Here is a 14,979-nt window from a genome sequence, read left to right as displayed (position 1 = left end):
TTCAAATTCAGTTTAGTCACTTATTGATACTATTTTTGTTATAAATTTCTAGTTTTTAAGCGCATAATTTTTATAATTTGTTATTATTGCTATGTTTGTGTAGTTTTGGAATCCGTATATTGCTTTGCGGCTTGGATTCGCCAAGAAAAAAATAAATAAATAAAATCTCTTACAATATTCTCAAACGCTATCGTTACAGTTTGAGTAGAATTGTGTTGGAGGCGACATCTTTCGTTGATTTGGAAAATGTAATTGGGTATGGGTGTGTGTCTTCACTTGAATATTTTGGTGAACAACTGTTTGAATTTTAGTTTAGATCAAGCTATTTTCACAGCTTTTTCTATCCTCTAAGGTAAATGGCATTTAAAGCAGAAGAATATTTGCATACGATATCCATAATAGGAATAAATAATAAAATAATACAGTATGCTCACAATTGGGCAGAAATGTTTTTTAAGAAAAGGTGTAGTTTCGTAATTGATAGTTATCCTCTTAATTGAACTGAAAAAAAAATTAACCTACTATAAAAGATAATGCAACATAAATTGTAGGACACGCTGATTATATTAAGGACAACTTTCTTTAAAATAGAGAATTTTTAATTAATAGAAAGTTCATAATCTTTTCTTTAAATATTTTCTTCCTTAAATATAGGACACGAATCTTTGAAATTTGAGTCCATGGTTTAAGTCGTTTGTTTTTTAAATAAGGCAAATATTCTTTAATGTAAAGAAAAACATGTTTGCTTTAAAGAAATAGTTTTCAAATTAACTGAGACATTGAATACTAGGGTTAAATATAAAAAAGCTTCAAATATAGGCTAATACTTATTTTGAGAATTTTGCATATTTAGTTTATAGTTTTTTTTTCCGAAATTAAGAAAATATTTTTTACTATGAAGTATCTGTCATAATGCGTATTTATTTACTGACTTTTCTTTATACATAAATGGCTTTGATATCTAAAGAGTGATACGGTCAAAATTTGGTCAATATAAACTTGACGTATTTCTTTCAATTTTGCATTTAAAAAACCTGAACACCCCTCATTTTGAAGGTGTGTGTGTAGAATGTTGCTCCTATTTTGATTTTGGAATTCACTCTTCAGTTGTCAAAATGCCGTCCAAGCAAGAAGAGCAGCGTATCAAAATTTTGCTCGCGCAACGCGAAAATCCGAGCTACTCGCACGCAAAGCTAGCAAAACCGCTAAAAGTTGCCAAATCAACCGTTACCAATGTAATTAAAGTGTTTGGGGAACGTTTGTCGATAGCCAGGAAGTCTGTATCGGGGGGAAATCGAAAACCGGAAGCCGCTGAGACGACAAAGAGAGTTGCCGGTAGTTTCAAGCGAAACCCTAACCTCTCTCTCCGAGATGCCGCAAATAAGCTGGGTGTATCGTCTACAACCGTGCATCGAGCCAAACAACGAGCCGGACTATCGACTTACAAGAAGGTAGTGACTCCAAATCGCGATGATAAACAAAATACGACGGCCAAAGCGCGATCCCCGAGGCTGTACACGACGATGCTGACGAAGTTTGACTGCATGGTAATGGACGACGAAACCTACGTCAAAGCCGACTACAAGCAGCTTCCGGGACAGGAGTTTTATACGGCAAAAGCGGTAGCAGATATTTTCAAGCACATAAAACTGTCAAAGTTCGCAAAGAAATATCTGGTTTGGCAAGCCCTCTGTACCTGTGGCTTGAAAAGCAGCATTTTCATAGCTTCCGGGACTGTCAACCAAGAAATTTACGTGAAAGAGTGTTTGCATAAACGTCTGCTGCCTTTCCTGAAGAAACACGGTTGTTCCGTACTGTTTTGGCCGGATTTGGCATCTTGCCATTACGGTAAAAAGGCCATGGAGTGGTACGCCGCCAACAATGTGCAGGTGGTTCCCAAGGACAAGAACCCTCCCAACACGCCAGAGCTCCGCCCAATTGAGAAATTCTGGGCTGTTGTCAAGCGGAACCTAAAGAAGACCAAAAAACTTCTAAGGACGAGCAGCAGTTCAAGGCAAACTGGCTTTCTGCGGCGAAGAAGGTGGACAAGGTGGCTGTACAAAATCTGATGGCAGGTGTCAAGCGTGAGGCCCGGCAATTCGGATTTGGAAAAGCGAAAGCCTAACTGAATATTTTTCCTGAATTTTATACTAATTGAACTTGAAAAAGAAATTTAATTTGATTTTTTAAATAAACGATTTCACCGATTTACACGCGTTTTCCCTTGACCAAATTTTGACCATCACCCTTTACAATTTAGTTCAATTTTAGTTCAAAATAGAAAATTTTCTATAAAAATAAAATTTGAACAAAATTGTTCTATAGCACTAAAATTATGACAAAATTTTCTATAGGAATAAAATTTTAACAAAAATTTCTATAGAAATAAAATTTTGACAAAATTTTATATAGACATAAAATTTTTACAAAATTTTCTATAGTAAAAAATATTAACCAAATTTTCTATAGAAATAAAGTTTTGAGTTTAAAAACAAAATTTGACAAAATTTTCTATAGAAATAAAATTTTGACAAATTTTTCTATAGAAATAAAATTTTGACAAATTTTTCTATAGAAATAAAATATTGACTAAATTTTCTATAAAAACAAAATTTTGACAAAATTTTCTATAGAAATAAAATTTTGACAAAATTTTCAATAGAAATAAAATTTTGACAAAATTTTCTATAGAAATAAAATTTTGACAAAATTTTCTATGGAAATAAAATTTTGACAAAATTTTCTATAAAAATAACATTTTGACTAAATTTTCTTTAGAAATAAAATTTTGTCAAAAATTTATATAGAAATAAATTTTTGACAAAATTTCATATAGACATAAAATTTTTACAAAATTTCATATAGAAATAAAATTTTTACAAAATTTTCCATAGAAAAGACAAAAATTTTCTATAGAAACAAAATTTTGATAAAATCTTCTATAGAAATAAAAGTTTGCCAATATTTTCTATAGAAATACAATTTTTCTTCTAAGAATTAAAATTTTGACAAAATTTTCTATAGAAATAAAATTTTGAAATTTTTCTATAGAAATAAACTTTGGAGAAAAGTTTCCATCGAATGAACATTTTGACAAAATTTAGAAAATAAATTTTGGTAAAATTTTTTATAGAAATAAAATTCATTTTGTTTGTTTTTGTTGCTTTCTCTTCAATCATTATTGTTGTTTTTGATTTCAGCTTAAAATCATGCATTGACTAAACTACAAATGTAGCTTAACCAAATTTTGACAAAATTTTCTATAGAAATAGAATATTGAGAAAATTTTCCACGGAAATAAAATTTTGTCAAAACTTTCTATGGAAATAAAATTTTGGCAAAATTTTCTATAGAAATAGAATTTAGAGAAAATTTTCTACGGAAATAAAATTTTCCATAAGAGTAAAATGTTAAAAAAAAATCTAAAAAAAAAATTGACAAAAAATTTCGGAAAAAATTTTCTATTGAAATGAAATTGTGACAAAATTTTCTTTAGAAATAAAATTTTGACTAAATTTTCTCTAGAAATAAAATTGTGACAAAATTATCTATAGAAATAAATTTTTGAAAAAACTTTCGATATAAAGAAAATTTTGACAAAATTTTCTATAGAAATAAAATTTTGACAAAATTTTCTATAGAAATAAAATTTTGACAAAATTTTCTATAGAACAAAAATTTTGAGAACCTTTTCATAGTAGAAAATATTAACCAAATTTTCCATAGAAATAAAATCTATACAAAATTTTCTATAGATATAAAATTTTGAAAAATTTTTTATAGAAATATAATTTTGACAATTTTCTATAATTTTGACAATTTTCTATAGAACTAAAATTTTGACAAAATTTTTAAGAAATAGAATTTTGAGAAAATTTTCTACGGAAATAAAATGTTCTATAGAAATAAAATGTTAAAAAAAAAATTTAAAAAAAAAAATTGACAAAAAATTTTGAAAAAAAATTTTCTTTGAAATGAAATTGTGACAAAATTTTCTTTAGAAATAAAATTTTGACAACATTTTCTATAGAAATAAAATTTTCTATAGAATTAAAATTTTGACAAAATTTTCTATAGAATTAAAATTTTGACAAAATTTTTTATAGAAATAAAATTTTGAAAAAATGTTCTATAGAAAAAAACTTTGGAGAAAATTTTCCATAGAATGAACATTTTGACAAAATTTTCTATAGAAATTAAATTTTGGTAAAAATTATATAGATATATAGAAATTAAATTTCGGTAAAGTTTTCTTTAAAAAAATTTTGGTAAACATTTTTATAGAAATAACATTTTGCTTAAATTTTCTATTGTAATAAAATCTTGATTAAATTTTCAATAGAAATAAAATTATGACAAAATTTTCAATAGAAAAGAAATTAAATAAAATTTTGACAAAATTTTCTATAGAAATAAAATTTTGACTAAATTTTCTATAGGAATAAAATTTTGACAACAATTTCTATAGAAATAAATTTTTGACAAAATTTCATATAGACATAAAATTTTTACAAAATTTTCTATAGTAAAAAATATTAACCAAATTTTCTATAGAAATAAAGTTTTGAGTTTAAAAACAAAATTTGACAAAATTTTCTATAGAAATAAAATTTTGACAAATTTTTCTATAGAAATAAAATTTTGACAAATTTTTCTATAGAAATAAAATATTGACTAAATTTTCTATAAAAACAAAATTTTGACAAAATTTTCTATAGAAATAAAATTTTGACAAAATTTTCAATAGAAATAAAATTTTGACAAAATTTTCTATAGAAATAAAATTTTGACAAAATTTTCTATGGAAATAAAATGTTGACAAAATTTTCTATAAAAATAACATTTTGACTAAATTTTCTTTAGAAATAAAATTTTGTCAAAAATTTATATAGAAATAAATTTTTGACAAAATTTCATATAGACATAAAATTTTTACAAAATTTCATATAGAAATAAAATTTTTACAAAATTTTCCATAGAAAAGACAAAAATTTTCTATAGAAACAAAATTTTGATAAAATCTTCTATAGAAATAAAAGTTTGCCAATATTTTCTATAGAAATACAATTTTTCTTCTAAGAATTAAAATTTTGACAAAATTTTCTATAGAAATAAAATTTTGAAATTTTTCTATAGAAATAAACTTTGGAGAAAAGTTTCCATCGAATGAACATTTTGACAAAATTTAGAAAATAAATTTTGGTAAAATTTTTTATAGAAATAAAATTCATTTTGTTTGTTTTTGTTGCTTTCTCTTCAATCATTATTGTTGTTTTTGATTTCAGCTTAAAATCATGCATTGACTAAACTACAAATGTAGCTTAACCAAATTTTGACAAAATTTTCTATAGAAATAGAATATTGAGAAAATTTTCCACGGAAATAAAATTTTGTCAAAACTTTCTATGGAAATAAAATTTTGGCAAAATTTTCTATAGAAATAGAATTTAGAGAAAATTTTCTACGGAAATAAAATTTTCCATAAGAGTAAAATGTTAAAAAAAAATCTAAAAAAAAAATTGACAAAAAATTTCGGAAAAAATTTTCTATTGAAATGAAATTGTGACAAAATTTTCTTTAGAAATAAAATTTTGACTAAATTTTCTCTAGAAATAAAATTGTGACAAAATTATCTATAGAAATAAATTTTTGAAAAAACTTTCGATATAAAGAAAATTTTGACAAAATTTTCTATAGAAATAAAATTTTGACAAAATTTTCTATAGAAATAAAATTTTGACAAAATTTTCTATAGAACAAAAATTTTGAGAACCTTTTCATAGTAGAAAATATTAACCAAATTTTCCATAGAAATAAAATCTATACAAAATTTTCTATAGATATAAAATTTTGAAAAATTTTTTATAGAAATATAATTTTGACAATTTTCTATAATTTTGACAATTTTCTATAGAACTAAAATTTTGACAAAATTTTTAAGAAATAGAATTTTGAGAAAATTTTCTACGGAAATAAAATGTTCTATAGAAATAAAATGTTAAAAAAAAAAATTTTAAAAAAAAAATTGACAAAAAATTTTGAAAAAAAATTTTCTTTGAAATGAAATTGTGACAAAATTTTCTTTAGAAATAAAATTTTGACAACATTTTCTATAGAAATAAAATTTTCTATAGAATTAAAATTTTGACAAAATTTTCTATAGAATTAAAATTTTGACAAAATTTTTTATAGAAATAAAATTTTGAAAAAATGTTCTATAGAAAAAAACTTTGGAGAAAATTTTCCATAGAATGAACATTTTGACAAAATTTTCTATAGAAATTAAATTTTGGTAAAAATTATATAGATATATAGAAATTAAATTTCGGTAAAGTTTTCTTTAAAAAAATTTTGGTAAACATTTTTATAGAAATAACATTTTGCTTAAATTTTCTATTGTAATAAAATCTTGATTAAATTTTCAATAGAAATAAAATTATGACAAAATTTTCAATAGAAAAGAAATTAAATAAAATTTTGACAAAATTTTCTATAGAAATAAAATTTTGACTAAATTTTCTATAGGAATAAAATTTTGACAACAATTTCTATAGAAATAAATTTTTGACAAAATTTCATATAGACATAAAATTTTTACAAAATTTTCTATAGTAAAAAATATTAACCAAATTTTCTATAGAAATAAAGTTTTGACAAAAATTTCTATAAATACAAAATTTTGACAAAATTTTCTATAGAAATGAAATTGTGACAAAATTTTCTTTAGAAATAAATTTTGACAAAATTTTCTATGGAAATAAAATTTTGACAAAATTTTCTATGGAAATAAAATTTTGACTAAATTTTCTTTAAAAATAAAATTTTGTCAAAAATTTCTATAGAAATAAATTTTTAACAAAATTTCATATAGACATAAAATTTTTACAAAATTTCATATAGAAATAAAATTTTTACAAAATTTTCCATAGAAAAGACAAAAATTTTCTATAGAAACAAAATTTTGATAAAATCTTCTATAGAAATAAAAGTTTGCCAATATTTTCTATAGAAATACAATTTTTCTTCTAAGAATTAAAATTTTGACAAAATTTTCTATAGAAATAAACTTTGGAGAAAAGTTTCCATAGAATGAACATTTTGACAAAATTTAGAAAATAAATTTTGGTAAAATTTTTTATAGAAATAAAATTCGTTTTGTTTGTTTTTGTTGGTTTCTCTTCAATCATTATTGTTGTTTTTGATTTCAGCTTAAAATCATGCATTGACTAAACTACAAGTGTAGCTTAACCAAATTTTGACAAAATTTTCTATAGAAATAGAATATTGAGAAAATTTTCCACGCAAATAAAATTTTGACAAAACTTTCTATGGAAATAAAATTTTCTACGGAAATAAAATTTTATATAGAAGTAAAATGTTAAAAAAAAAAATTCTAAAAAAAATTGACAACAAATTTGGAAAACATTTTTCTGTTGAAATGAAATTGTGACTAAATTTTCTCTAGAAATAAAATTTTGACAAAATTATCGATAGAAATAAGTTTTTGAAAAAACTTTCGATATAAAGAAAATTTTGACAAAATTTTCTATAGAACAAAAATTTTGACAACATTTTCTATAGTAAAAAATATTAACAAAATTTTCCATAGAAATAAAATCTTTACAAAATTTTCTATAGATATAAAATTTTGACAAAATTTTCTATACAACTAAAATTTTGACAAAATTTTCTATAGAAATAGAATTTTGAGAAAATTTTCTACGGAAATAAAATTTTCTATAGAAATAAAATGTTAAAAAAAATTCGTTTTGTTTGTTATTGTTGGCTTCTCTTCAATCGTTATTGTTGTTTTTGATCTCAGCTTAAAGCCATGCATTGACTAAACTTCAAGTGTAGCTTATACTTGTAGTTTAGTCAATGCATGGCTTTAAGCTGAGATCAAAAACAACAATAACGATTGAAGAGAAGCCAACAATAACAAACAAAACGAATGAAGATAGAGGAAGCACGCTCAAAAACAAACCCAGTCAACTATATTCAAATCCATGATTTGAGTTTGACAAAGGAAAAGAGATATGCTTGCAAATTTGTTTAGGTAGTAGCCGACTATCAAACCCTTTTTCGGAAGGTTCAAGTGTAATTCACTTTGGGTTGAGTGAATTACCCGAATTTATTCTGATAATTGGATGATAGTTTTGCTGCAAGTAGAGGATGTTGATGAGAAATGTGGCAATTCCGAAACAGCTGTACATCCAACCATCTTGCAGTCTATAGGGCTTTGCCCAAATAAATTTGACAAGTTAAAAAAAAAATTCTAAAACAAATTTTCTATTGAAATGAAATTGTGACAAAATTTTCTTTAGAACTAAAATTTTGACAACATTTTCTATAGAAATAAAATTTTCTATAGAATTAAAATTTTAACAAAATTTTCTATAGAAATAAATTTTTGACAAAATTTAATATAGAAATAACATTTTGAGAAATTTTTCTGTAGAAATGACAAAATTTTCAACAGAAACAAAATTTTGACAAAATTTTCTATGGAACTAAAAGTTTGCCAATATTTTCTATAGAAATAAATTTTTGACAAAATTTTCTATAGAATTAAAATTTTGACAAAATTATTTATAGAAATAAAATTTTGAAAAAATTTTCTATAGAAAAAAACTTTGGAGAAAATTTTCCATAGAATGAACATTTTGACAAAATTTTCTATAGAAATTAAATTTCGGTAAAAATTTTTGTAGAAATTAAATTTTGGTAAAGATTTGTGTAGAAATTAAATTTTGGTAAACATTTTTATAGAAATAACATTTTGCTTAAATTTTCTATAGAAAACAACTTTGGAGAAAAGTTTCCATAGAATGAACGTTTTGACAAAATTTAGAAATTACATTTTGGTAAAATTTTTTTAAAGAAATAAAATTCGTTTTGTTTGTTTTTGTTGGTTTCTCTTCAATCATTATTGTTGTTTTTTGACAAAATTTTCTATAGAAATAAAATTATGACAAAATTTTCAATAGAAATGAAATTAAATAAAATTTTGACAAAATTTTCTATAAAAATAATATGTTTACAAAAATTTCTTTTGAAATAAAATTTTTACAAAATAAAAATTTGACAAAATGTTTTATAGAAATATAATTAGAAAAAAATTGTCCATAGATATAAAATTTTGACAAAATTTTCTATGGAAATAAAATTTGGTAAAACATTTCTATACAAATAAAATTTTTGTAAAAACTTTTATAAAAATTAAATTTTGATAAAATTTCAATATATTTCCCATCTTAGTTTTGCTACGTCCTTAAATAATCACATAAAAAAGGCTAAGTCACTCTGCCTACTGCTTGCCAAAGGAACAATGGAGACTTTCGATATGATCTGCGGGCATTGTATTATGTATTAGAAAATGTGGAAATTGTGTAAGACAAATGGAAAAAAGACCTTATAAATTTCACATCTGCAGAAAGTTTCGTTGTAGTCGCTTACTTACAATGCAGGGAATAAGATTAATTTTTGGTCTCGGTCTAGGCCTACTAAAGCTACAATGTTTTCTCAGCTATGGTTGGAGGCTTGAGAATATAGTGCAACAAATCAATCAAGAACATAAAACAGAAATCAATATTTTCTTGAATCTTCTGAAGGGCGAACCAGATGGAAATAAATTCACTGAAGAATTCAATGAAATCTCAATGGCAGCCAATCATCTACCCAAGGTAATAGCAACAACTACAAGTGAAGTAAGACAATTAAAGGGAAGATTTTCGGAGCATAGTTTGACGGTGGCCTTTACAACATGGACTGGCATTAATGCTACATTCACCTGCCTGGATAAGATGCTACACCAATTACAATTCTCGGCCATTGTTATTGTCTACTCCTGCGAAGAGAATTGGGAAGAGGAACTGATGTATATATTTGATTTATGTTGGACATATGGATTTACCACTGTGATGGTGCGAATGGACCAGCAACTCTTTACCTATCATCCATATCCGCTCGTGCAAATGGTTGCCATAGATAATATATCCCACTTTGGAGATGAAACGCATTTGGAAAATTTTCAGCAATTTAAATGGTTACAATTATCCGTTGAATTTCCTCCTCGATTCTATAGCTACACCAATCGTTATGGCCAAAAAGTCTATAGTGGATATATGTATAAATTGATCGATCTCTTTATGAGGCATCACAATGGGTCTTTGGAACATTTCTTCTTTGATATGTGGGCCCCAGGTTTAACAGCGGATATGGCCTTACCCAGGTGTCTCATTGAAAAATGTTCCTTGTCACCTGTGCTGTATAATATTCATCCGGCACTTTTGCCCAGCTATAGTCCATTTCTGGCCAAAGTAATGATGATAGTACCAACGGCCAAGGAAATTGATGAAAGTTTATATTTGATAATACCATTTGATATGGGTGTTTGGTTAATTCTTCTCCTCACAGGATTGAGTTTCTTTTTGCTCATAAATATCATCGTATATCGTAGGAATTCCCAATACGATTTGGGTCTTGGTTTCTTGGATGCCTTTAAAATAATTTTGTTTTTGTCAGCATCGACCACTACCACAAGATCATTTAAGAATTTCATTTTGAATTTTCTTTTCCTATTTACTGGCATATTTTTGACCAACTATTATGTCAGTTGCCTATGGAGTCTTTACACCTCCAAAGTGTATGACCCCGAATTGGAACAACTCACTGATATTGAACGTACCGACAAACAAATATTTGTCTATGGACCCGATTTCGAAGTCTACACTCAGTTGGAATCTCTACCTGGTATTGTTCATCAACGTTTCTATGTCGGTGATGAGTCTTTATTTCGAATATATCGCAAGAATTTGAATATGACCTATATGTATACTGCTCTGGAGGATCTAGTCGATTACTTGCTGTTACAGCAAACCTATCTGAAAAGATCATTTGCCAAAAAGCTCAGGGAACATTTATACTACCAGCCATTTTTTGTATCCATGATACAACATTCACCGCTGTTCAAGCAATTCAATCGCTATCTATCGAGAATTTTCGAAAATGGTATATTTTCGAAATTTATGACAGACTCACATTGGGAGGCCATCGTAAATGGTGAATTGAAATTTCTTAAAGATGATGCAGATGAATATGTGGCCCTTAATATGGTATATTTTCAATATGCTTTTGTTATTTTATGCTGTGGATGGGCTGCATCACTGCTGGTATATATTTTGGAAACCTATTGTAAACGTTAATCTGAGTAAAATGAATGCAATCAATCTACATTGAAATTAAAACAAAAAAAAAAAAAACAATTTATGATTAACTTAATAAGAAACAAAATTGTCCACACAATATTAAGCACAAATTTCTTTGTTATTAAAATAAGTGAACATCAAAAAACCAAGCTCATTATATTTATTTCGAATAAATTTTCCATTGAATTTGTTTTACTTTATATAAGCACTATAAATGTATAAGCACTAGCAACTAAGGCTATTGGAATACACGTTAATGTTATAGGCTTCAGTTTATTTAAAAATAAAAGAAATATAATTTTGACAAAATTTTCTATAGAAATAAAATTTTGGCAAAATTTTCTTTAAAAAAAAAATGTTGACAAAATTTTCTAGAGAAATAAAATTTTGGTAAAAAAATTCTATAGAAATACTATTTTGACAAAATTTTCTATAGAAATACTATTTTGACAAAATTTTCTATAGAAATAAAATATTGACAAAATTTTCTAAAGAAATAAAATTTTGACAAAATTTTCTAAAAAAATAAAATTTTGACAACATTTTCTATAGAAATAAAATGTTGACAAAATTTTCTACAGATATAAAATTTTTGGAGAAAAAAATCTATAGAAATAAATTTTTGACAAAATTTCCTATAGAAATACCATTTTGATCAAATTTTCTATAGAAATAAAATATTGACACAATTTTCTATAGAAATAAAATTTTAAGAAAACTTTCCATAGAAATAAAATTTTTTATAGAAATAAAATTTTGGCAAAATTTTCTATAGACAAAAGATTTTGACAAATTTTTCTATGGACATAAAATTTTAATAAAATTTTCTATAGAAATACAATTTTGATAAAATTTTCTACAGAAATGAAATTTTGACTAAATTTTTTATAGAAATAATATTTTGACAAAATTTTCTATAGAAATAAAATTTTGGTAAATAATTTTTCTAGAAATAAAATTTTAACAAAATTTTGTAAAGAAGTAAAATTTTCTATAGAAATACAATTTTGATAAAATTTCTACAGAAATAAAATTTTAACAAAATTTTCTATAGAAATAAAATTTTGACAAAATTTTCTATAGAAATAAAATTTTAAGAAAACTTTCCATAGAAATAAAATTTTGACAAAATTTTCTACAGACAAAAAATTTTGCCAAAATTTTCTAACGAAATAAAATTTTGTCAAAAATATTATATAGAAATAAAAATTTGACAAAATTTTCTATAGAAATAAAATTTTACCATAAATTTCTATAGAAATAAAATTTTGCCATACATTTCTATAGAAATGAAATATTGCCATAAATTTCTATAGAAATAAAATTTTGACAAACTTTTCGAGAGAAATAAAATTTTGACACAATTTTCTATAGAAAAAATATTTTGCTAAAATTTTTTTTATAGAAATGAAATTTTGCCAGAGTTTGTTAGATATAAAGTTTGGACAAAATTTTCTATATAAATAAAATTTAACAAAAAAAATTTAATTCAAATTCTAAAATTTTGACAAAATTTTCTTAGAAATAACAATTTGACAAAATTTTCTATAGAAATAAAATTTTGACAAAATTTTCTATCGAATTGAAATTTTTGACAAATAAATAAATAATAAATAACATTTAACAAAAAAAATCTAATTCAAATTCTAAAATTTTGACAAAATTTTCTGGAGAAATAATTTTTTTTATAGAAATGAAATTTTGCCAGAGTTTGTTAGAAATAAATTTTGGACAAAATTTTCTATATATTCTAATTTTAAAATTTTGACAAAATTTTCTTAGAAATAAAATTTTGACAAACTTTTCTATAGAAATAAAATTTTGACAAAATTTTCTATAGAATTGAAATTTTTTACAAAATTTTCTATAGAATTGAAATTATGACAAAATTTTCTATAGGAATAAAATTTTAACAAAATTTTCTATAAAAATAAAATTTTGGTAAACAAATTCTATAGAAATAAATTTTTGACAAAATTTTCTAAAGAAATAAAATTTTGACAAAAATATTATATAGAAATAAAATTTTGACAAAATTTTCTATAGAAATAACATTTTACCATAAATTTCTATAGAAATAAAATTTTACCATACATTTCTATTGAAATAAAATTTTGCCATAAATTTCTATAGAAATAAAATTTTGCCATAAATTGCTATCGAAATAAAATTTTGACAAAATTTTCTATAGAAAAAATATTTTGCTAAATTTTTTTTTATAGAAATGAAATTTTGCCAGAGTTTGTTAGAAATAAATTTTGGACAAAATTTTCGATATAAATAAAATTAAAAAAAAAAATTCTAATTCTAAAATTTTGACAAAATTTTCTATAGAAATAAAATTTTGACAAAATTTTCTATAGAAATAAAATTTTGACAAAATTTTCTATAGAATGGAAATTTTTGACAAAATTTTCTATAGGAATAAAATTTTGACAAAATTTTCTGGAGAAATAATTTTTTTTATAGAAACGAAATTTTGCCAGAGTTTGTTAGAAATAAATTTTGGACAAAATTTTCTATATATTCTAATTTTAAAATTTTGACAAAATTTTCTTAGAAATAAAATTTTGACAAAATTTTCTAAAGAAATAAAATTTTGACAACATTTTCTATAGAATTGAAATTTTTTACAAAATTTTCTATAGAATTGAAATTATGACAAAATTTTCTATAGGAATAAAATTTTAACAAAATTTTCTATAGAAATAAAATTTTGGTAAACACATTCTATAGAAATAAATTTTTGAAAAAATTTTCTATAGAAATAAAATTTTGACAAAATGTTCTATTGAATTGAAATTTTTGACAAATAAATAAATAATAAATAACATTTTAAAAAAAAATCTAATTCAAATTCTAAAATTTTGACAAAATTTTCTGGAGAAATAATTTTTTTTTATAGAAATGAAATTTTGCCAGAGTTTGTTAGAAATAAATTTTGGACAAAATTTTCTATATATTCTAATTTTAAAATTATGACAAAAAAATAGAAATAAAATTTTCTATAGAAATAAAATTTTGGTAAACAAATTCTATAGAAATAAAATTTTGGTAAACAAATTCTATAGAAATAAATTTTTGACAAAATTTTCTAAAGAAATAAAATTTTGACAAAAATATTATATAGAAATAAAATTTTGACAAAATTTTCTATAGAAGTAAAATATTGACAAAATTTTCTATAGAAATAAAATTTTGACAAAATTTTCTATAGAAATAAAATTTTGACAAAATTTTCTATACAAATAAAATTTTAAGAAAACTTTCCATAGAAATAAAATTTTGACAAAATTTTCTAAAGAAATAAAATTTTGAAAACATTTTCTATAGAAATAAAATTTTGACAAAATGTTCTAAAGAAATAAAATTTTAACAAAATTTTCTAAAAAAAATAAAATTTTGACAACATTTTCTATAGAAATAAAATTTTGACAAAATTTTCTAAAAAAATAAAATTTTGACAACATTTTCTATAGAAAAAAAATTTTAGACAAAAAATGGACATAAAATTTTAATAAAATTTTCTATAGAAATACAATTTTGATAAAATTTTCTACAGAAATGAAATTTTGACTAAATTTTTTATAGAAATAATATTTTGACAAAATTTTCTATAGAAATAAAATTTTGGTAAATAATTTTTCTAGAAATAAAATTTTAACAAAATTTTCTAAAGAAATAAAATTTTAACAAAATTTTCTAAAGAAATAAAATTTTGAGAAAATTTTCTATAGAAATAAAATTATGACAAAATTTTCATAGAAATAAA

General features: G+C 22.9%; 1 protein-coding gene across 1 annotated transcript; it reads left to right on the top strand.

Annotated features, from left to right (window-relative positions):
- The first annotated feature begins 9,398 nt into the window (after positions 1-9,398).
- On the top strand, positions 9,399-11,204 carry LOC142235351 (uncharacterized). Its single transcript, XM_075306606.1, has one exon. It carries the CDS (start codon positions 9,399-9,401, stop codon positions 11,202-11,204), a length of 1,806 nt encoding a protein of 601 aa, XP_075162721.1.
- Positions 11,205-14,979: the final 3,775 nt, after the last annotated feature.

Source organism: Haematobia irritans, chromosome 4 (assembly GCF_050003625.1).
Source record: "Haematobia irritans isolate KBUSLIRL chromosome 4, ASM5000362v1, whole genome shotgun sequence".
Classification (NCBI taxonomy): Eukaryota; Metazoa; Arthropoda; class Insecta; order Diptera; family Muscidae; genus Haematobia; species Haematobia irritans.
Note: the sequence above shows the minus strand (reverse complement) of the source record. Positions and strands in the feature narration are given on the sequence as shown.